This window comes from Callionymus lyra, chromosome 14, assembly GCF_982586985.1.
Source record: "Callionymus lyra chromosome 14, fCalLyr1.hap1.1, whole genome shotgun sequence".
Lineage (NCBI taxonomy): Eukaryota > Metazoa > Chordata > Actinopteri > Syngnathiformes > Callionymidae > Callionymus > Callionymus lyra.
In genome coordinates this window covers 13,710,214-13,734,539 of record NC_141831.1, presented here as the reverse complement: position 1 = coordinate 13,734,539, position 24,326 = coordinate 13,710,214, and the positions used below count along the sequence as shown (strand labels likewise).

At 36.8% G+C, this 24,326-nt stretch overlaps 1 protein-coding gene across 1 annotated transcript in view; it reads left to right on the top strand.

Annotated features, from left to right (window-relative positions):
- Positions 1–20,320, top strand: part of pcdh1a (protocadherin 1a) — a 125,868-nt gene extending 105,548 nt beyond the window's left edge. Inside the window, exon 5 of the mRNA XM_087807654.1 lies at positions 19,138–20,320. Within this exon, the coding sequence (XP_087663780.1) occupies positions 19,138–19,511 (374 nt within the window). The 3' untranslated portion in view covers positions 19,512–20,320. The remainder of the gene's footprint in view (positions 1–19,137) is intronic.
- Positions 20,321–24,326: the final 4,006 nt, after the last annotated feature.

Sequence of the window (24,326 nt, the reverse complement as noted above, 5' to 3'; positions counted from 1 at the left end):
TTATTCTGAGTAATCTGTTGCTTTTAAAAGCTAGAATCAAAAGTGTGTGTTAATTTTGATATAGCGACTGGAGCTCTCCTCTTGTCTAAAAAGAAATTCTTAAAACATCCAAATCCCTCTGTGGTGCTCATCTGTAAAGTCCATCCTGTATTGAAGCCTGAAGAGATATTTTCCCTGTGAAACTTAAATGTAAAATCTGGAATTTAAGCTTTTTTTAGCGGGCGCTGCTTGGCTAGCTGCTAGGCCAACATCCCACACATACGGGAAGTATCCTGGGTAAATATCACGAGCAATTTCCCATGTGGACAGTAGACTGGAATCGCTTACGATATTAACCCGGAGTACTTCTTGTCAGCGTCGGCCCATAGCCTGAGTTATTCCACAAAAGACAATTTAAAAATAAAGTCTTGTTTAAGTTTTTTTGGTGCACTTTCTCGAGGCTTCAATACAAGATGGACGCTACAGACGAACCGTATGGAAGTACTTGGATGTTTTATAGTGTCTTTCTCCTTCCAGTTAAAATAAATATACATCTTTGCCTGTAACTTTAAAAAGGAACAGATTACCTTTGAAAAATCCGAACCATTAGTCTACATGAGGGTGAGTAGAAAATGAATGAAGTTTTGGCTGAGCTATCAATTTAAAGCTGCATTACTTTCAAAAATATATACGAATAGACCACATTAAGGAACAAAAAAAAATACATAAATGTCTGGTCTCTTTAATGGCTAACATAAACTTATATTTGAAGACATTAGCGTTATCCTTTGAGCATTTTTAAGTGTAGCTATCCCCTCTAGAATTTTTGAATTTGTATTAAACAGCAGGAAATAAGGTTCTCAAAGCCACCATAAAATGTCCTTATTAAATGAATCCCACAAAAAGAGAAATCATCGGGCACCATGCTGCTCGTCACTAGACCCTGGCTTTACTTCCAAATTCAAAACGTGGTGAGTACTCAAGACGTTGTTGAAAAGAAACAGTGAAGCCAACTGAGCCAAACTGTGAAGAAAAAATGGAAAATAACGATTAAAAAATAGATCTGCACAGTGGTGCATTTCTTTTGTGGTTTAGAGCCAGAGGGTGTCTAGTTGGTCTGTTTTTGATGGAGTTTTTTATTTTCTTCATCTCTAAAATCTGCTTTTGTTTCACATAAAAAACACAGGACTATGTATTTTTGTTACAAGTAGTCCCTGACTGTACTATTTTGTGTGGTATTTCCTAGGGGGCCGCATAGAAAGGAAACGAAATTGTACTATTTATGTCGAATGGATTGTTTCTATCTAAAAGGATCAAGAAAAAAGGGTCAGTGGCTTGTGACTGATCCTTTATTTTCTTTATTTTTGAATTTACTTGGTGGATGGCATCAGTTAGACAAGATAACCTACATCTTCGTCGCTCTGCTATTCCCATCGGACGGGTTTGTCTCAGGTCTGTCCTTTAAGATGTCTTTCTTTACCGTTTTATTATCTATTAAAATACACGTTTAAAATTGTATTCACGTCAATTTTACATTTTTGTTTCAACCCAATTCGAACCTTACTCATCGGTCAGTTATTGGTTTCAATCCCATCACATTTAATTTTCTTTGCATAACGATTGAGTTAAATGTAGGCAGTAATTTAAGAGAATTGTCTTTAGACAATAATCACAACAAAGTTGAATAGAATTGCAGAAAAAAAACAACGTTAAGTTCATTAAAAGTACATCAAGGGTCACAGGCTAATGGCCCCTTTTTTTTCTAGATCCTTTTAAACAATTAATAAGACATAAATAGTACCATTTCTCTTTCTTCCTGTGTGTCCCTGTAACAAATACCCACAGATTTCTACTATGGTGCGGCGGTTGGGGACTTAACAAAAAAAAATAAAAAATTTATATGGAACAAAAGCACTTTTTACGGATAAAGAAAATAACCGATCATATAAAAGTGGAAAGTATTTTTAACTAAATGGCTTTCAGACAATTATCATAACAAAAATGAACTAGAATGGCATAAAAAAAACGTTAAGTGCATGAACAATACTATATAAAATACTGATGTACTTTTCATGCACTTAACGTTTTTTTTTTCTTCTGCTATTCCAATTACCTTTTGTTGTGATTGTTGTCTGAAGAAGATTCCCCGAAAATACTGCCCACATTCAACTCAACCGTTATGAAAAGAAAACCCAAGGTGGTACGGTTCAAACCATTGATTTGCATCCTGACCGATAAGTTAGCTCGAAACGTGGTTGAAACAAAAATGTAAAATTGACGTGAATGCAATTTTAAACGTGTATTTTAATAGATAATAAAGCGGTGAAGAAAGACATCTTAAAGGACAGGCCTGAGACAAACCCGCCCGATGGGAATAACAGAGCGACGAAGATGTAGGTTATCTTGTCTAACCGACGCCATCAATCAAGTAAATTCAAATGTCATTCTATTATATTCTAATGCACTATATGTCTATTTGTATTATTCTAATGTGATGAATCATTTATTTAATGGCTTTTAGACTTCCCTGAATGCTTCTCTTTCTTAAGTGCAGTTTTTTTTTTATATCAATTAGGCAGTACCTTTTGATCTCCATGTACTATGTGGTACAGACTCTCTCTCATTCTTTTTCATTGGATCAAGTTAATTGCAATATATTGAAAAAAAATCCTAGAGGTTCCTGTCCTCACCGTGACATTCATGTAAATCCATTGACAGGAAAAAGATGAGTGCGAAAGGCCAAGAGAGGACCAAGCGGAGAGGCGTAATGACCCCCCACGGCCCTCTGTGCATTGCGCTTCTCTTTAAGATTCTACTTAAGGCAGTAATATTTGCTGTCTCCCTTGGTAATAATACATTCAATCAAGTTACGGATTCTGTGTGATGATTTTTCTCTTCGTCCTCTCTTAATCAAAGTGTTTTCAAGAAGAAAAAAAAGGGTCTGACTGAGGCTCGCGACAGGCACAGAGCCATTAACAGATTGCTGCTGTTGCCTCCTGTTACCTCCCGGGCTTTGCGAAGCAAGAAAAAAAAAAGAAGACATTTCTCAGATTTCATTTGGTTTCGTGTTGGAACAGTCCTGCTTCAAGAACGACTGTTCTTAGCATTGTGGGAACTAAGCTTTTTTGTCTGACTGAGTGAAGGATGCAGAGTCTCTCAGAGATTTGTCAGACATCCAGTAGCTTTGAAACCGTAAACACTTCGCCCCGAGCTACGTTTATTACTTTCGCCCCAAATGTTCGCTTCACAGAAATGCATTGAATCGCTCATTTATCTGAGCGATTTTAAGTAACTTATAGAATTTCATATTATAGATGTCAGTGGCGTTCTGTTGTTGTTTGCACTTTTCTATTTGACTGAAAGAAAAAAAGTAACCATCCTCAGTGATGATGAATTATTTTATTTCAATCTCATCTTTTTATTTTCATTGTTTTACACTTTGTTCATTCATTTTTTTTTCCATCATAAACAATTTTCAACTATAAACAAACAATTTTCAAACGTAATAAGACAATATTCAACTATAATCAAACACATTTTTAACTAATATTTAACAATTTTCATCTATTATCAAACAGTTTTGTCAACTGTAATAAAACCATGTTCAACTATAATCGAACAATTTTCAACTGTGATAACACAATTTTCATCCGTAATCAAACAATTTTCATATGTAGTCAAACAATTTTAAACTGTAATCAAACTTTTTCTTAACAGTAAACGATTTTTAAAAACTGTATTCAAACAATTTTCACCTGAAGTTAAACAATGTTCAACTTTAATAAAACAAATCAGCTGTAATCAAACAAATTTTAACTATAATAAAAAAAAATAAAAAAAATGGAATCCAAACCTTTTGTTACTTTAATTGACTTAAAACCCAACGATGCTCACCTATCAAACAAACTTTTTTCTTTTTTTTTTGGATTTGAAAGGATAATATAGTTTAATTTTTAAAAAAAAAAGGAAAAATCAACATAAGAAATGTTGTTCAAGCCATTACAATATTTGTGAGACCTTTATTAACTTTTGTTTTAACTTGAAGGACAGATGAACAGATTACAAAACGAAAATATATTTTATAATCAGATGCGAATGCATTGGGGGATTATTGTAATTTGTTCCCTCTGGCTATAGAGTCGCACTCCAAAGATTGTGCTGATCTGGGGTAAAAATAAGCTAGCAGATAATAAAAAAAGGTTTTGGAAAAAAACAAAACAAGAAAGAAATTAACTTTGGAGCTTAATATGTCAATTATATCCACTGCTCAGAGGTGAGACGAAGATGATGATGATGATGATGATGATGAAGAAGAGAGAGATTGCATGCTGTTGTACTTTGATAGGAACATCAAAGTCCTGCCTTGTGGCAAGCTACTTTTGACGGATGTTGAAATTTTAATCTTGCCATGTCACCTGTCATCTTTTTCATGTGACATTTTGACCAAACGCCGAAAAAAATTGTCCACAGGCAGACACATCTGAAAACACCTGCTGAAAGATCTGTGAACACATACACACACACACACACACTCACACACACACATCAGACATCTAAGGCTACTACCCTAAAATATTCTATTTAAAAAGGGTGATTTTCAATTAAAGGTGACATGATTTTGATCGTAATTACTTTTACTGGATAGTTATCCCCAATAAAACAGCTAAATAATAATTATCATCCAAAAATTGTTTTTTTTTTATATATTTTCTGAGACATTTTTTCATAATAGAGCTTTATTTACTTCCTCATATGAGGTTAAAAAAAAAGATTCTAGCTTTTTAAAAGACATTCCTACGACAAATAAGCAGCGTACTAAAAGAATACTAAACACTTGTTTTCCAACGTGAGTCTTTCTGAAAACTATTTTTCAGTGAACTTTGAAAAAAGATTAATCGGATAAACAAAAAAAAAGATGTTGCATTAGTTGCATGTTTCGTTGAAACTATTCAACAAAAATTGTGTGTTGATCAAAATACAAATCTGTATACAAATAAGTGTCTTTGAGGGTTTGAACGATATTTCTTCTTTGACGGTTTAAACCATATGTTATCTCAATAAACACTTGTTTGTGTTTTTTACTTCAAAAAATGAGGATTTTGCTCATAACCAACATGGCCTGAATTCAATGAGTTTCCGCGTATGAACCAGCAGTCTTGTCTGATTATCATGACAACATTTCTCATTTAATCAGGGGCTTATTCAGAAAAGTAGCTTGGGTGGTTCCATTGCTTACTGACATCCGACCTTGTCTCACAGCAAGTGTCTCAGTGCGTGTGTGTTCGGGCTAATCTGCACCAGAAACAGACTCTGGCGGCTTGAATAAAGTCCATTCACGCAGACACAAAAGGCTGAGCTGTGGTGTGCAGCAGGGAAAATGAGTGTTTCCCTTTTAAACAGTGGGATTCAAACACCCCCCCCATGCTTCGTCGTCTTGTGTTGGATTTGTACAACTTTTGCAAAAAAAAAGGAATGAACTCAACATTCACTACAAATATAATTCAAGCATACTGTATATATCAAAATATTGATATTTTTGTGTATTAATAATGATCTAAATACAGTAAATACTTGCTGTATTTTCATGTTTTTATTATTTTGTCACTTCATTGACCAGTTCAGGTGTGAACAAGCTAACCATTTGTTTGATAAACATAAATCGGTGTGATTTGTTTGGTTTTTTTTCCGCTCTGAAAGATTCACTTCGATCAATACTCTGTTGTCAAGCTTCAGGATGCATCTTCTGCTCGGTAATTGGCCGCTCGTCCAATCATGTCGCCATGATCAGAAACATTGAGTCGTTTCCACGAGTGGACAAACATTTTCTGTTAATCCGGTTGAATGCAATTTAAGCGTCCCTCTTCCTTTAAATTTACCTTTTCAACCATTTTTCTTTGAGATATCTCGGCGAGTAATGCTTGGTTCGAGCATCAGCTGACGCCTTGGAGAGATCTGTCGGCAGGTGTGGGAGGCTTTGTCCGTTAATGATGGAGCTCCAAACGAAAATTGTCAAACACAAAACAACTTTGAAAAGATTTAATCAATTCTCTAAACTGTTTTCGGGGTTAACTTGCCAAGAAATCCATATACACCCGCACCACGTTTATTTTTCCAGGGGTTTTGTCTTACTTTTAAAGCTCATTTACGATAAAGGGTCACAGGTTAGCAAGTCCTAAAACAATTTTTGTAGCAACCCTAAACAATTTTTAAATCAATTATAAATGTAGACACCACAGCTGCATCGTTTTAAAAAACACAAGCTGACATTACCTAGGGATTCAATATCGCAATAAAAATGTAAATACAAAGTGGGTTAAACATGCTTACCTAAAAGAGGGCTTGCGTCATTTTTCAGCCAATCACGACACAATTCAACAAAATGACCTGGAGGCTGCTAAGGGCTACAAGAAGCCCAAAAACATAGGAGGATTTGCGTCTCTTTAAAGGCGGTAACTAAATATTCGAGCTATAGAGCTTTAGATTCGGTTAAAAACTGTCCTTGAAATGAGACCAAGAAAATGTGCCTATTCGTGCTACAATAAAGGGAGTAGTTAGCGCAACACCGTTCTTGACCCTTTTGTCATTTTTGTGGATGAATAATGCTCAAAAATGGTCAAAAAGAGACCAGTTCAATGGGGGCCAATTTGAGTCAAAGAACCGCTCTGTAGGACCTCTGAAGAACCTTTGAAAGAACAAAGCTGACTCAAGTACCCTTTATCGTTATAGCATGGCGGTTTCTCAACAGCTACATCAAATAAAATAAGTAAGTAAGTAATGGATATTTCTAAAGAACCTTTCTAGACCAGGGTCACAAAGCGCTTTAACAATCAAAAATGATATAAAGTTAAAACTATATACTATAAGTAAGTAAGTAAGTTATATTTGTAGAGCGCTTTTTTAAACCAGGGTCACAAAGCTCTTAAACAATCAAAACAATATCCAATAAAATATATAGTTAACAGGTCAAGATAACACTGAGAACAACACAGTAGTCTAAGAAAATCAGGGAAAAGCCTGCAAGAATAAAAATGTCTTAAGAAAACCATTGAATGACTAATCCTTTAAATGATTACTTGATCCAGAGAATACTCTGAAACAAATATAGTCATCTGTCCTTTGTCCAATTATCTGGGCAGTTTCATGACAATTTTTAGAGCTATCATAAAAAAAATACAAATGTATAACCTCCTTGGCAGAGGTAATTAGGGAGGATATTATATAATATCTAATGCATTATGTGATAAAACAATTATTAATTGAGAACTCAATGCTATTTTTGTGTTTTTGTATTAAAAGTTTCCCATCAAGTTAACCCTTAGTTATTTAGTTAGTTAGTTAAATTTAGCAGATCAGAAACTAGTTTATACTTTTATCAGTCGGATGTGTAAACATTCCAACAATTATGTATGTTTCATATTTTTCTTTGTGTATGTTAAAGCTGGTTTTGGCACCTGTGGTTCTGTGGTTCAAATAAGCTTCTGCCTTATTAGCGCAGTAAAAGCCGATTCCTTTGATTTGTACTCAACTCTGAAGTGTGCTGCACATTGTTCACAGGATTCCTTTTTTTTTTTCTTTTTTTTCCTTTGCCAATGTCTTGGTAAGATAAAGAATAGCACAGACTCTGGCACAAAGTGAGGGTAATTGCTCAAGAAACTGTTACTTATAATGAAAAAAAAACTGCTGGTGTGAACACAGAATTGCACGCCCTTTTGTTAAGGACTCTGTCCTTCCATTTATCAAACCGTTTCCTACTGCAACATGTTTGGAAGGAGTCTGGACCACCATGTCTTTAGAACAATCGAGATTGACATTGTTATTCTGAGCCATATATTCTGATAGTAATATATATATATATTTTAAATAACAGTACCAGTGGTGTGCCTTGTTTGGACCCAGGATTTAAGTTGAGATTTATTTTTACTTTTAACTAATTTAGTCAGTGAGTAATAGTTATTTGTAAAGTGCCATTCTAGACCAGGGTCACAAAGCGTTTGAACAATCAAAAGCAATACACAGTTAAAAACACCTATAAATTAAAAAACTCTAAAAGGCCAAGACATAAGACAAACACAGGAGTCCCAGAAAATTAAGAAAAATCCTGCACTAATAAAAAGATGCTTCTTTAAGGAGTCTGTAGACTCCATCAAACACAGACAGCAACAGTCTGGAAGGATTTCTCTTCTCGGGCCCGGAAGCGGAACCAATGCACAGTTTTAAGGATCGGGGAAATGTGAGTTCTCCTACTAGAGCTGGTCAGAATTCTCGCTGCAGAGTTTTCTACTAACTGCAGGCGAGACAGCTCCTTCTTGTATAGACACGAATATAAACTATTACAATAGTCCAAATGAGAAGACACAAACATGCAAAAAATGGAACTGAAAATGTTTAAAACAAAAACTTCTTTAGAAACGTAATGCTTAATGCAATGCACGAACATTAAAAAGTTGGCAAAAAGTCTCTAAGCTAGGAGACACACACATACAGAACACCATCATCGGCATACAAGCAAATATACATAGATGCAACTACACAAACATTATAATTTATTATATTAAATATTAAAATGTAAGTAAAAGCGATGATGTGATGTTAATATATGGAGTCTATAATATGAGTAAAATGTACTTATTGTGATGTCCAAGCAACCAGTCTGAAAATATTCTTCTGGAAATAAAAATCTGAAAAAAATATATATATATATATTGAAATGGTCTACATATCACTCCTTAAATTCAAATAATTTAATTTAAAAACTGATTTTTTTTTTTAAAACATTAAGAAGAACAAATAAAAAAATATACATGTGAAAATATTACAGATATCTTAATCGTTTCAATTGAATTCATCATTGACCACCTATATTAGTTTTGACACATCAACAAACAAAAAGAAAATTGATATTGTGTAAAAGTGCCATAGTCCACAGGAACCAAACAATCATAAATACGAACATGTATTTGTAAGGCATGATTCCTCATGAACACAACCCGTGGAATAGATTAACACGTATGAATATCGAGGCAAAAGCCAGACAAAACGAAGCACCGTCGCTTTATCTCACGTGTCACTCCTGGTGCTACATGGAACCTTTCCTTCAAACCTTCTTGTTCACATGGTGCTCGTTAGATGTGAAACAGATGGTGGAGGGTTATAAACTCCACCGACGTTCTTTTGTTTTCTATTACAATGACACTGTTTGTGTCAACCTTGTGCGCTGGTAGCAACTTTTCCTCTCTCTGACTCGCTCAAAAATGCAGCCCTCTGGAGAACAAAAGCTTTTTTTTTTTTCTTCTTCTCCAGCTGCATCTGCTAACTGTGGGGAACTCTTCAGAGCACTTTAATAACGAGACCTGACATGTCATTGCGGGAAAAGCACAACAAAATGGTAGATTTTTCAGCTTCCTATCAGCTAGTGAGGAACACCATACAGCCATTAAAAGTGTCTATAAAGGAAGTATTTACCAAAATACATTGAATTATTGCATTGAGTAAAGGTGCGTAATGTTATGTATTTCATTTTTATTTCCTTTTTATTATGACTCTTTGTACTACAAATTAACTCAGACCTTTAATGTTTTGTATTCTTAAAATGGTTCGACATACACATTTTAAACCATTTTTTAAATCTTTAAACACATTATTATTATTGTTATTTATTTAATAAATAATATTGCGCCACCTCCAATCCGTCATTCCACTCAGTTTAACAAACATTAATGTATTTGTATTTATATATATGATAAGATAGATATAATAAATGTGTTTGAAGTGAGCCCTCTTTTAAGAACATTTTAAACGTTTAAATAAATCCGTTTTTTTCTGTAGTACTTTTGAAAGCTTGTTCTCAACTGTTCATGATGGTCATTTAGAACCCAATATAATTAAAGATGGGTGTGGGTAAACATTTCTAATGAGCTCAAAAGCTGTTGAAAAGAAAGAGTGTATCGTGATACAGTGTCTCAAACTTGAATGGCCACTAGCTGGCACTCTAAGTTGCTGTGTAATATTTGGCTGTAATCTACTAATTCAATGGCATCATTTTTAAAAAAAAGTGCCATCTAAGGGCCTTTAAAATTTAAGACACTGTGTCATGATACCTCATCGGCTGTTTCATGAGGCTTCATCAACCCATCAATACCAACAAAGAGCTGAAACTTGTTAAAATTATATTACTTGATGACTTGTTTGTAGTTCAAGTCGATTATAAATTGCAGTTTCGTGCGAATAAAAGCTCTTTTTCTTACTCCAGACATGCCGTCATGTCATCATAGACTCAAGAATAAAAGGTAAGAGATTTATTGGAAGCAAAATATACTGGACAAAAACACACTTATTATTTCTCTAATAGATTTAAAGACCGACCAACAAATGAGTGAAAGAACTGTCCGATTTCATTCTTCACTTTTCTTCTATTTTCTTGGTCATGCTGTGAGGTGTGTATTGAACAAAATGTCCAAAAAAAAACGTTAATGAAAGAAAGCGGGTCTGACACCTAAAAGTATGATGCATGGCACACTGTTATTGGTAACCATGGCAAACTTTTATTGATAGTCAGAACATGACATCTACCCCCCCCCCTCCCAAAAAAATAAAAAACAGAACTCTTTTCTGTTTCTCATGACATTTTCTCTTCCTTTCTTGTCACAAAAAAAACGGTTATACCGGACCACGCAAAAAAACACTATTAATGTCACCGGTGCCGTCCGTGACGATAGCGGCTCTTATCCCTCAACGAGCTGTCGGGTTTCATGTTGTCCGTCCGACGTCTATCATTGTGGGGCACACGGCTTGAGAAAAAGGGCTAGTGGGGAGAGGCGGCATTTGCAATCAAACAGAGAGCTGTGCTATAAAGTCTCCGGAAGAGGCAGCTTCCCCGTGCCTATGGGCAAGGGATCAGACGACGAGGAAGCCTGCCTGAGACAAAAACACCTCCCACTGGCACCCTGATGCAAGCCGCATGTAAACCCAACCCTTGCACGTATCTCTCAGCATAGGAGCTTCAGCTCATCCGGTGAAACTTTCTCCAGGATTCACTGTGATTTTTAGACGGGTAAGCAGTAAAAAATTCACACTGGATCGTAACCTGATTTAAAAAAAAGCAACAGGTGGAATCTACTTTCGTAAAAAAGGTGATTTTAAGGTGAAGTTTAGAAGAGTCCAAAAAAAAAACACAGTCTTTTCCAACCACTTGCATATTTACAATGTGATTTAACCACCGTCCGTGACATCCAAGACTATAAAACCCTTTAAAGGGGTTTGTTCCATGCTGAGCAGATTTACCTTCTGGTGTGGAGCGTCCAGAAAATACCTTAAAGGGATAGTTGAACCAAAATTGAAATTTCACTCATGTCGACTAAGGGCTGGGCTTATTTTCGGAGTAATCGGTGTCAATTTGTAGTTCCCGAACGAGGCTTACTTTTTCTTCGTCCGAAAAGACACACTGGAAAACATCCAAAAAACTGTTAGTCTGTGACGTCCCTCTGCTACAGCTTGGAACAAGCTTAAAATATAGACTTATTATGTCGAAGATGCAATGGAAAATGGACGTGCTGGGGGGGGGCGAAGAAAAGTTAGCCCCTGTTGGGACCATCATATGCACTTCTTCCTGTAATGGCATGGATTCCCAACCTGCAACGTGGGTTTACTCCGAACACTCCGGTTTCCTCCCACAGTCAAAAAAGAAACAGAGGAATTGGGAACTTTGGGAAATAGTCCATTGTGTGTGAATAGGTTTTATGTCTTTGTGTGCAATATGACAGACTGGTGTCCTGTTCAGGGTGTCCCCCGCCTTTTGCCTGGGGCCCCCCAGCTCACCCATAAGGGAGCTAATGGCTAGTAGTAAAAATGAATGAACTATCCCTTTAAATCTGGAATTGAAATTTCACCTTCAAGCTTTTTTTGTGTGCTACTTTTTTGGCTTCTTCTTACTCTTTATCATTACCGCCCGAAAACAATTGCCATTTTCGTTAAAGTGGTCCGGTTAGTATTTGAGGTACTGCCAATGGCCTTCCACTAAATAAGCAGACAAAAGCTTTTGACATGAATACAGTTAAAATTAAAGTGGTTTTGTCATAAAAAGCTTGTCAAAAAAACGATTAAATTAACGATCTGAACTCTATATCGGTGAACAGCTGTTGTGTGACCAAAAAAAAAAAAAAAATCACATGCATAATGGAATCCTAATAACAGGATGTAGGAGCATTTGACAATTTAAAATGTCAGCGCAACCCTGAAATAAATACCTCAGTATGAAATTTGGGTGGAAAAAAAGGGTGATTATCAACTTAAATAGCACGCAGCTGAATGTTCTTTCAGGTTGATTTATTAGTGCTCTGGCACCGCTGGAGGAAATGTCAGACTTGGCAATGTGGGCGGTTTATTTATCTGCCATTGCTTATTATATTGAGGGTGATGGTGATGAGCACTATTAAGAGTAGATATTAATTCTTGTCTGACTGGTGTTTTTTGGCGGGCCCCATGTCATTCTTATCACAAAAAAAAACAAGATTCATGTTAGTGTTAAGAGCTTTGCATGTTAAAGACATAATATGTAACATTTTGCGTCCCTTTCAATTGTAAAAATTAGTTAAAATTATGGAAATCCCACTTAATTGTTATTAAATCCATATGGTTCAAATGTCTTTCAAAATGTACGTATTTGAATTTTCATGAGGGTCTTTTGCCCTGCATCCACCCCCTTTACAAAATGAGGTAAAATTCTGATAATCTCCCTTACTTGGTGTGTAATACATATCATTTTAATGTAATCAAAATGTTATATATTTGACTTTTCATTTGGGTCATCTGTCCCCCCTTACTGCCCTCTTATAATTAGCGAAATGAGCTGAAATTCAGGGAATCCATGTTACTTGGTGCATAATACATATGGTTTAAATGTCATCAAAACTTTACATATTTGAACTCTCATGGGGGTTTTATGCATGTCCCTTGCAATTATATTATCAAGCAATTTTTGCTTGATATAATAAATGGAAATCCCCCTCACTTAGTGCTTAATAAATATGATTAAATATTCTTCAAAACTGGATATATTTGCATTTTCATGGGGGTCTTTCTCCCCCCTTACAATTGGCAAAATTATCAAAAACTCTGGAAATCCCCCTTACTTAAGATGTTATACATATGGTTAATATCGCGTCATAATTGGACGTATTATTATTTTCATGGGGGTCCTCTCCCCCCTTAAGATTAGCAAATCAGCTTTAATTCTTGAAATCTTCCTTAATTCTTAATAATTGCCGATGGTTCAAATGTCATCAAAATGTAACGTATTTGAATTTTCACAGGGGTCTTCTGTCCCCCTTGTCCGCCGCCTTACAATTAGCAAAATTAGCAAAAACTCTGGAAATCCCCCTTACTTAGTATGTTATACATATGGTTAATATCTCATCATAATTGGACGTATTAACATTTTCACGGGGGTCTTCTGTCCCCCTTATCCGCCGCCTTACAATTAGCAAAATTAGCAAAAACTCTGGAAATCCCCCTTACTTAGTATGTTATACATATGGTTAATATCTCATCATAATTGGATGTATTAACATTTTCACAGGGGTCTTCTGCCCCCCTTGTCCACCCCCCTTACAATTAGCAGAATTAGCAAAAACTCTGGAAATCCTTACTTAGTATGTTATACAAATGGTTTATATCTCATCAAAATTGGACGTATTTACATTTTCATGGGGGTCTTCTGCCTCTGTCCGCCCCCTTACAATTAACTAGATGAGCTTAAATTCTCTCAATAGTTACAATTAATCATGATTATCATTATGATTATCGTGATTGTGTCAAGTGTTTGAAAACACCGTTGTCTTTCTAAAACATGTTAAATAGCTTTGAATTTTAAGGTTATTTATTGTGTGTTTTGAGCAGATTTGTCCTGCAGGATGTTAGAGAATAAAAGTTGCAGCACGAGGAAACCTTTGTTTGATATGATTGCTCCACATAGTTATCGTAACGATTTATCAATTTGGTAAGAAATAGAAAAGGAACTCAATAAAACAGTTTCTGAGGGAAACATCGTCGCAATTACCCCCGACGTCTTCTTTAAGCTCCGCCGCAAATCCTCCCGAACGTGTAATTTCAAAAATAGGAATCAATTGCTGACAAACACCTCCTCAGATAGAGTCGTAGCACCAGACACACAGTCGTACACAAGCTCCACTGGAGTGACATAAACCTCCTCAAAGCTGCGAGAGATTTTCATCAAGTGTAAAATCCTTTTTCTTTTTCTTTTTTTTTTTTTTTTGGAGTAGAAGCCTACATGGCTGTGTTTGTGCTTAGCCGGGTGCGCCTGAACACTTCCCCTTAACACTCCTCCCGTGATCATCTTTTTGTACCGACAGTCTATTCGGCCGCAGCGATGCATGCAGACAAAACCGCTCTCAGGGAGCCGAGAAAGTGCAACTCCAATCATCATGCATGAGGGTGTGTGCACACACTGTATCTGCTACCTCTTTTTTTTTTTTTTTCATCCCCCCCTCACTCCATTTAAAAAAAAAAAAAGTATACTTCATTCGTGAACCGCTAAACAAAAGGCGCTTCCACTTAAGCATAATAATGTAATTATGCATGAATATGACAGATCGCTGCTCATTTGAGAGAGTAAAAGCTTAACAATAAACAATTTAGGATTATAGGCACAATGAGATATGAGGGAACAATAGATGGAAGGATGTTGTTTTTTTGTATTCATTTCACCATGAACAATAGAACAATGTGTTTGGGATTACCTGTGAAATAGAAATTGGAAGCTTAAATTTGCATTTGAATAACGACAGAAGTAAAGTAATGGTATTAAAACAGTATAAAACTATATAAAAAAATATGTGCACCCTATACTTCAGCATTTTCTCGTAGTCTTACTACGTTTCTCCCGGTGAAATTGTTGGTGAAAACACACAGTCAGCAGAGTTTCAATCGGACGAGTTGAGGGGTGCAGGTAGGCGAGTCGGACAAAAAACATCACGTTAGTTACCTCTTGAAACAAAAGGAACATTTCTGTGAGACTTGCAATCAATGTTCAGACATAAATCCTATAACGCAGCCGGCCGTGAATAAATGAGGAAATAACAATGGGGAGTGTTTGATTTGAGGTCAATATAGACCTGGGCAACATGTGGCTGAGGGACGTGATACAGACGTTTCACTGTATATAAAGTTATCATTATTTAAGTTTTCCAGTAATAAATACTAATACAATAGATAAACCTAACAAAAGACAGAGTAGATCAACAAAATACCTTCACTCCAACTACTGTGTCCATCAACACAACAAGACTTCTTCCTTCATATGTTTCAATTGTGTTTGCAAAAATCAACATGCTGTGTTATCACAGGCTTTAACAGATCAAATAAAATGTGGGGAGGAAAAACAAACAACAACTTAAATCCCTGACCAAGTTTGACATGAGAATTGAGAAGGTTCGGAATCTTGTGAAATGTATGGGGGGGTCACCAGGAAGGGTCAATCTCATTGACGACCTTGATCCAGTAAGTGTAAGTGGGTGACTACAACTTCCAGTCGAGCAAAATAAAAATGCCATTTGACTATTTCAATGTAGCCGTACTGAGTAAAAAATGTTTGTTATATTTATTTAAAATCTGAATTTTCTTCTTGGTCTTCTCTTTGCATTCATCTTTAAAATATATAATTTCTTTATTAATAGTATTTATATAAATTCAAGAAAATCCTCAACCTAAATAAAAATAAGCGCCTGTGAATAATATGTATATCCATGTATGTTCGACAGTTTATTTAAATGTTTATGAAATCAAGTATTATATAATCCATTTTTTTTTTAAATAGTTACACTTTATAATATCCTTAAATTGACTAACTATTACATTATTCTTTATTTAAACACTAAAATGTTTGACACTATTTTAGATCCTTACAATAGTCACAGTAAATAACGTAGCACCAACAAAAATATACTGCCTACATTAAGTTTAATACAAAAAAAGTTATGTGACCTTGTAAAAATGAAGACACTGTTTCATGAAACTTTATTATTTATAGTTATTTACTATATCATGATTTTTTTTAATCTCCTGAAGACACACAAAAACTTGCTTTGCTGAATTTCACTAACTGTTGTCCACTAAAACTTTCCGTCTACAATCGGTGTAACAGTTTAAAAAGATCAAAGTTAAAATACTTCCTTGTTAACGATACAATTTCCACCGAAAAAAAAACTATTCCGCAGCATCCACTGTGGTGTCTTATTCATAAACACATTTTTTTAATTTTGTCGATGCCGGCCAAGCGTCTGATCGGATGGGCTGCCTTGGCTAACATGCTTTGATAACACAGTCAAACATCAAGCAGAGGAAGTGGCAAGCAAGCAATTAATTTGTGGCAACCATTCCAATAGCAGCAGACTCAAGTCTCCATCTGTTTGCTGCCACTTTTCTTCCATGCTTTCACTATGCTCTGGGAAAAAAAAAAGACACTTTGATGTCAAAACTGATCAGACTTGATTTTGCCCAGGACATTTCATTTTTTTTTTTTTTGGGGTGTCGGTACAAGCATAGTCTCTAGTTAGATTTGTCATTTTTTGAATGTTTGCAACAGTGTCATAATGATGGGATGGAAACTCACAAGGAAAATCTGCTAAAATAGGATTGACTTCCATTTTATCCGCATAACATCCTGGCGCTGACGTCGATCGGATTTGTTCAGGCCAGGAAATCTGGTAAATTCCCAAAATAACACTATATGCAGACGATAATCGCATTTAAGTTCTAATCATTTTTCAACAAGCGGTGCATATAAGAGCGTCCGAAGGAGTGAGTCTCCAAATTGTGTTCGCCACTGGGACAGGACCGGCCCGTTTGGATTGATGTTATCAGAACATTTCATTAGTTTAGTCCAGTCACATTTAAAACGCCAAATCAGCTTTTCAATTGATCCAATCTTGTAGCATTTTTGACATTCGTCATTAGGGCATGACATTTATTAAGCTAAATAAGCTGCAATTTTATTCTTGTATATATGAGTTTTTCTCAAAACATTTCTTCAAGCAACAAAAATAAGTGTTATGTGAAAATGTAAATGAATGATAAATACAAAATACATTTTTTAATGCAATAGAACCATTTATACATGATCATATTTTGACATTACGAGGGCAACATAAATACAGTCAAATGGCCCCATGTGGCCCCCGGGCCGCACTTTGCCCAGATCTGAGCTGAAACCTTCACAAACATTGAAACCCGGGACCGTGCAGTATCAATAAAGTTATAAAAAAGACACCAAAGTCAAAGCGAAAACAGATAGATTTTACAAGAATAAAACTAAATACTTGAATTTATTTAACTTCAATTCACGAATTTTACGAAACACTAAAAAGCAACCACTTACTTCGCCTTTTTAGCCATTGATTTAAATCAATTCACGAACTGCTGTTCAGTTATAATCAGCCAAATTTTTTTTAGCATCAGTATTTTACACAAAAAGATAAGACAGGATGAAATATAGTTATCAACTATACCATATCCAACTAATAACACTTTATCTGCACAATGTATTTTCTTCTTTGTTGTGACATGAGTGCAGGATCTCTGAGCTATTCTCATATATTTATATATATATTTATGACCATTCTGGGTGAATGGAATCAAAGAAATCACATTCTGGAAGCAATCCAGCTAAAACAAACAGGTTCTAATGTGTTACTTGCAGCGCATTGAGGCCGTACATTAAATGTAACACGCCTGAATGACTAAATCCCCAGTGGGGCAGACGCACTTTCGTTCTAGCCTCCCGAGTTTCGTCTGATAATGATTGTGCTACTGGTCACAAGTGCAACACTGATGGTACATCTCACAGGCTTTCTGTCAACCTTCCCCCCTTTTCTTTTTTTTTTTTCTTTTCTCTTTCCTTTAACGCACATCTTAACTCCCACTGCCGTCTCTGTAAAGTGTCAGCTCCTGTGTTTGTTGCATCATTCACAAGCGGCAATGTCTTTATGAACGTCGTCTCCGCTGCTCTCAGCTCCTTCTTTTCTTTTTTTTTTTTTTTTCATTTGAATACATCTACCGCAAACCAATATGCTTGAAGAGGGCTTGGTGCGGGCAACTCCACGGTGAATTAATGTCTTTATTACATCCACTAGATCTTCGCATTCGGCTGCCGCCAGCACACACTTTGAGGCCTTGGTCGTCTGCTCTCTGCTTTTGCAGACATTGATTGGCCCTCTTCGTCAGAGTCTGAAGGGATAACAAAGATGAATTGATGTATATTTCCATTTAATCTCTGCTGTGTGTTTATCTTGTCAACAGGTGGGCTGATTAAAAAGCCTATTGGCTGCCAGCTGCACAGTTCTGGTAAACAAATACAGAGCTTCGACTGTGCAGTTTTTTTTTTTTTTACGTCCCCTCTAACAAGTCGTGCCCTTTCAAACTCTTTTCACTTATTTTTTGTTCTTTAGACGGAAAGCTCAGGCCAACTTATTTTGGGGGCTTGCGCATTAAAATGAGGATAGTGGGTCATGGGCCCATTTATTTAATTAGGAACAGTTGAATTTCAAAAATGGATGATAAATTAAGGGCACGGGACTCATTTCGGTGCTGTCAATCAATAACTCATTCAATGCGTTTTGCCCAAAGGGGTCTGTCCGTTATGTTTATGGAGGGGCTGCTGCGGCAGGATTTGGTACGGAATATATTTTCAAGTACGCATATAGCATGACGTGACGATTGATGTGGCGTTGTAAAAAAAAAAAAAGAAAGTCTCGACTAAACAGCGAAGTATCTTCAAAACCAACTGCTGCTAGATACTCGAAAAAAGATGACGAAGACGCAGCACGCCATCTCCTGAATGCATCACATCAGCGAGTGGACACACTGTTTTTTCTCTCTCGCGCACACACAGAAGCACTCATTATACAGTGCATAGCAACAGCTACATAGCAACTGCTGCCGACTGCTTAGCAACAGCTGCAAAGACCTCAAAGAGGGGGGGCGGTTGGTTTCACGGGGTGTTTCAGATGACACCATTTCTGATCACTAATGGCTTTCTGGAACTTTTTCTTTTTTTGTGGGTGTGTTTGTTTAAATGATTTGTATTGTGTTTATCAGTAGGTTGCATTTTCTGATGACGGCTTTTTTATTTCCTCTTCTGCCCCACAGATATCCGCTCCATCCCCGATGTGGCGATGACCGGAAACTGCACCACCGAGTGCAGCGAATTGGGCCACTCGGACGCCTGCTGGATGCCCGGTCATCCGTCCCCGGTGCGCAAGACCAGGAACCCTCCGAAACTCTCCACCTTTGTGCCTTACCAGGAGAGAGGGAGCCTGGGGCGCCTGGCGAACGGGAGTGCCAGGCTGGGCAGCGAGGAGCCGCCACGCTCCCGCGTCCCGCCGTCCCGCAGTGCCTATTCCAACAGCGGTCACGATGCCGGCCAGGACTCCCCCTTAGAGGAGATGCCCCTGAGTGTCGCCTCTGAGTTCCCGCCCACTTCACCAACTGCCCACACTCCGAAGAGAGAAATCTATCTGTGAGGAGGACCATCATCTAATCAGCGAACAAAGTCAAGAACCTCTTGAACAACAACAACAGATAAAGGCTGTCCACAAGTTAATGCCCTTTTTTTTTTTTTGTAGAATGCAAGGCTGTGAGTCATCCTTGGCGTGAACACTAGCATTTTTGTCATTCCTCCTTAAATAATTTATTATCATATTTATTAAAAATTCCACCACTGGTGCACTCATTAATTTATTTATGTAGAGTCTGGAAGGGCACAGATCTGATTAAAAATGCAGTTGGTAACCACTACTTTAGTGACTAATTATCGTTGTAGTTAGCCAAGTCCTATTCTGTGAAGTGATCTTTTGAACTTGAAAATGTGATCAGTGCTCGTGTGCGATTTATTAGATGATCGGATAGCCACTTGAGTCAGAAAGGCAAGAAAAACTTAACAATCAAAGTGAAATGGTCTAGCTTAATGTACAGTGCTGTAAATACATTTGACTGGTGTGTTTTTACATGTCCGGAAACACAAGTAACAAAAAAAAAAACAAAAAAAAAATGGATGAAAGCCTCAGAGTTTTTTTGCGCATTCAACTTTTGTTTCTGCTGCTGCTTCAAACTTTGATTGAATCTCCTTCAGAGGAGCAAGCTCAATATTGTGGAAAGCAATTATCCGCTCCACATAATCACACACACCTCCAACAACCCCTGATCAGAGTAAAATGTCATTTGCCTCTGCTCCCTGTGGAGCTCCGCCACCGCTGGTGGAGAGCGGCGTGGCAACATTTAAACAGACATTAGGTTCCGACTGACTCCCAGCACTGTGACCTATTGTTCATCACGGGGGGAAAAAAAAAGGGGGTTGTCTTAGCCACAGTTCCCCTAGAGTCACAACGGGTCAAACGCAGACTACTCACTCGAATGATCGGGATTGGCTTTTCGTTTAAAATGCCGTGCTGTCGGTGAAACCGCACCATCGTGTCAAAAAAAAAAAAACACGTCCCTCCATCATGACAATCAGGCCCTTTTTACTCGACGTTCCCTGGCGTTCCCCGCGGTCTCCCGTCATGATCCATCACAACTTCTGTGGAGTCATGAACAGAGGGTTCGGAATTTTGAGGGCTCTGGTGAATTAAGTACAGCAGGACCGAGTATTAAGAGGATAAAAACCATTTTCGTCCAACACGGCCAAATTTACTTAGAGTTAAACTCTTAAATTGACTGGAATTGATGCAATTTTCCATAAATCCTCCAAATACATACTTTTAATTCTAAACATCTAACCATCTGTTACCAGACAAGTCAGACACAGTGGTCCAAGTATTATACTAGAACTTCTAAAAGTTCGAAAGTAAGGCCACTGGATTGTGGAGAGTTCAAGACAGTCTCTACTTTTAAACCGTCAGAATAACCGAGTAAGAACCTATATATATATTCTCCTCAAATTATCGCATCATCTTAAGCACCCATTTAAACTACAAATGGTTGTATTTGCTTCTTAAATTCGCCATTTTACCAAGACCATTACCCCATAATATGTTCCAAAAACAGTACAATTGGTTGAGAAAAACTAAAGAAAAACACTACGCCACCTGAAATTGTAGTCAGAAAGTGCCTGAAAATGAAATACATTCATTGAATTCAAAGTTCTCCTAAACAGAACCCTGAGAAAATACATTTAAAAATAAGCAAATATACATGTTAAGCGTAATCACTTTCTAAGGATTGTGAAAGCAAAACCCCCAAAATTCCAACTTTACTCTTTTTCTATTCACCCTCATGACAACTCAGGGTTGGGGTTATTTCAGAGTAATTGGTTTAGGTTGGTTAGGTTAGGTAGAACTTTATTGATTGAAATCGTTTTTTTTCCAAATTATCCACAGCAAATACAGCAATTTTTCATAAAAAATAATCAAAATAAAATAAGAACAAGAACAAAGAGAAATAAAGAGAAAGAACAAGATGGTACAATCTAAGTCTACAGATAAATATAAAGAACATAGATCAAAGAAAAATAACAAAGACAAAGGATACAAAGATTAACATAGAACAGAACATCCAGATACTTTTACTCCACTCCTGCCCCTGAACTCAGAATTGTACAATTTAATAGCCCGAGGAAGGTTTCTTTTTAGAGTTATAATGTTTGTTCATTTGAATGAAGCGAGTGAAGCTCAGTTGTCTTAGGGCAAAAATTACCCACTTAAAAAACTCCAAAAACTTAAAATATTAAGAAGATTAAGTAAGATTTTTAAATAATAAAAATTGATAAGAAGAGGAAGTACTGTGTACTGTGTGAATATCACAAACACTTTCTGTGTAAACTGTATGCAGTCTGAAAGCACTTGCACATACTTTTTTACACATTTTTGCCTATACAAAAAAAGGAACAGATTACTCTGAAAATAATCCCAACCCTTAGTCGACATTGGGGTGAGTAGACAATGAGTTAAATTTGAATTTTGGGTGAACCATCACTTTAAGTTTGAGGCTTTATTTGGTTATTTCAAATACAAATCCATAAAAAACCTCTTAAGATTATTTTATCCAAACCTCTTTTCTTCTGGCACAGTAAGCATGAAAAAAACATCTTATGATGATCTAATACACTTAAGTTTCCAAGTAAAAGTATTGTTTATTTGTCCAAGCACCGGTTACGCAGTTGTGGATTGACGAGATAAAAGAATCATATCACTTCTAAAGCATTTCTATCCTTTTGAGCCATTGAGCAAAGATCGAAAATAGGTCACGTCCGCATGTTTCATTTATCTTTTCCAAGTGAAACTGAAGGATGCGTTGAAGGACACCATTAGTCCGTAATTGGATGTTAATAATGACTACACTAGCCTGCCTTACAACATCGTAGAAAATCCGTGTCTTTGATTCAAACATTGATTTGATTAGATTCGTAGATACCTCTCACCTCTGCCGAGTATTCCGGCGCTTAGATTGTGTCTCTGAGTGAAGATGGAAGAGTGGAGAATGGACACTTCCTAATTAGGGTGAGTAATGAGTCTTGAGCGAGGGCACATGTGAGCCCCCTCGGGACCACAGCACCCAACAGATAATGCAAATCCAAACCCACGGCGATACAATCGGTTAAAAGAGCATTATTATCAGCACTTACCTCATCACGCTGCCATTTAAAACGGCGTTTCGGAATAATTAAAGTGAAAACATATGGAAATTAGCAGACATGGCCGTGATTAAATAAGGTGGGCGATTATCCTGCCTTGAGGGGGAGAAAGCACATTATACCGCTTTCAAAGCCATTTAGCGACTGGAATCAAATTCAAACAACAGCCATGATACACTGTGATTAAACCTCCACGGCTCCCCGAAGCGTCCCCTCTCAGAGCCGCGGATCGCCGCTTGTCAAAAAATAACGAAAGCGGCGGGTAAAAAAAAAAATCACTGACCTGGAATTAATGATAGTAATGAGTGATAAAGCCACACAGCCCCAGTCTTTATCTAATATTTAAAAAATGCTTTGACTCAATTTGGAATCCACGGCCGCTTCCGGATCGACGTTATCTTTAGGATCTAATCCTACCCGGATTCCCTGACTAAGAACTCTGATCGCTGTAGTCCATCTTAAGATCGCTCTTGAAGTAAACATCTTGCTGTGAGTTTCATCGCTATAAAAGGAAAACTTTGAAACCTCAACCTGTAGGACCTTTTTAACACCGTTTGTTTCATCTCGGAAAAAAAAAACAAAATCCACGGCCTGACTCTTGTTTGGAACTGAGTGAACTGTTCGTCGAGAGGACTTTCTTTGAAGCACCTGCACCACAAACACACACTGGAAGAAAAAAAAAAAAAAAAGTTTGTTGAATATGTTTAATTTGTAATAAACATTGGTTTTAATGTTGGAATCACTTGAGTATATTTTGCCTCTGTAGTGTATATCGTACAGTGATCATTTCTGTGGACAGATGGACGAAACTATTGTACTGAAAATTGGCAAAAGGATTTTTTTCTTTTCTTTTTTTTTTTTTCTCCAAACTATTTGTACTGCTCTTCAGAAATCCAGTCGTGACCGTAGTGTACATATATCTCCACAACCCTGCGATGAAGCAAGGCGTGATATTAGCATGAATTCCAAAGAAGATTGGTAAAAAATTCTTTACCGTCTTTGAGTTCCTTTTTACTTCCTCGACTGTCAGTGCTGGAATATAAACGAAAAAGCCCCTCTTACCTGAAACGAAATTAACCTCACGCTTCATCTTTTTTCACAGTTATAGAACAAAAAGACAATTGCCTTGAAAATATGTCTTTACAACAGAGAATCTAGTTGTTATCCTTACTGTTGCTATATTTATATAGGATAAAAAAATGCTTGTGATGCCATGTTTTTGTACAGTTTTATGTACATACGAGTGACGCTTTTTTGACAGTTCTGAGAAAAGCCGATGGCATATAAAAATGTAAATTGTTTTCCTTGAGATGTGCACATCTTGCCTTGGTTGGATTGACCTTTGCTGAGTCAGTGTGAATGTGGCCGTTCTATGCCTGCACTGTAGTCATTCACCGGCTCCCACCTCCTGAGGACTTTATAAGATTTTATGTTTGTTGTGAACAGTGGATCGTCCTATCTTACCGGTTTGTTAAAAACTCCTGTGTTTCTGCTTTGTTCCGTTTTTTCGCATGTTGACAACTTTTCTTGTAATATTGTCCTCATGAACTTTGTAATAAAATCACTTCAGGGAAAAGAGAAATACACGACAGCGTTTGTTTATGAGTGTTGATCAGGGTTTTTTTTCGGGTTTTTGAGAGTCGCTTGCTTACATTTTTTATATGTCGGGATTCGTGCGACAACAGGGGATGACATTCTTTTCAGACCCTGG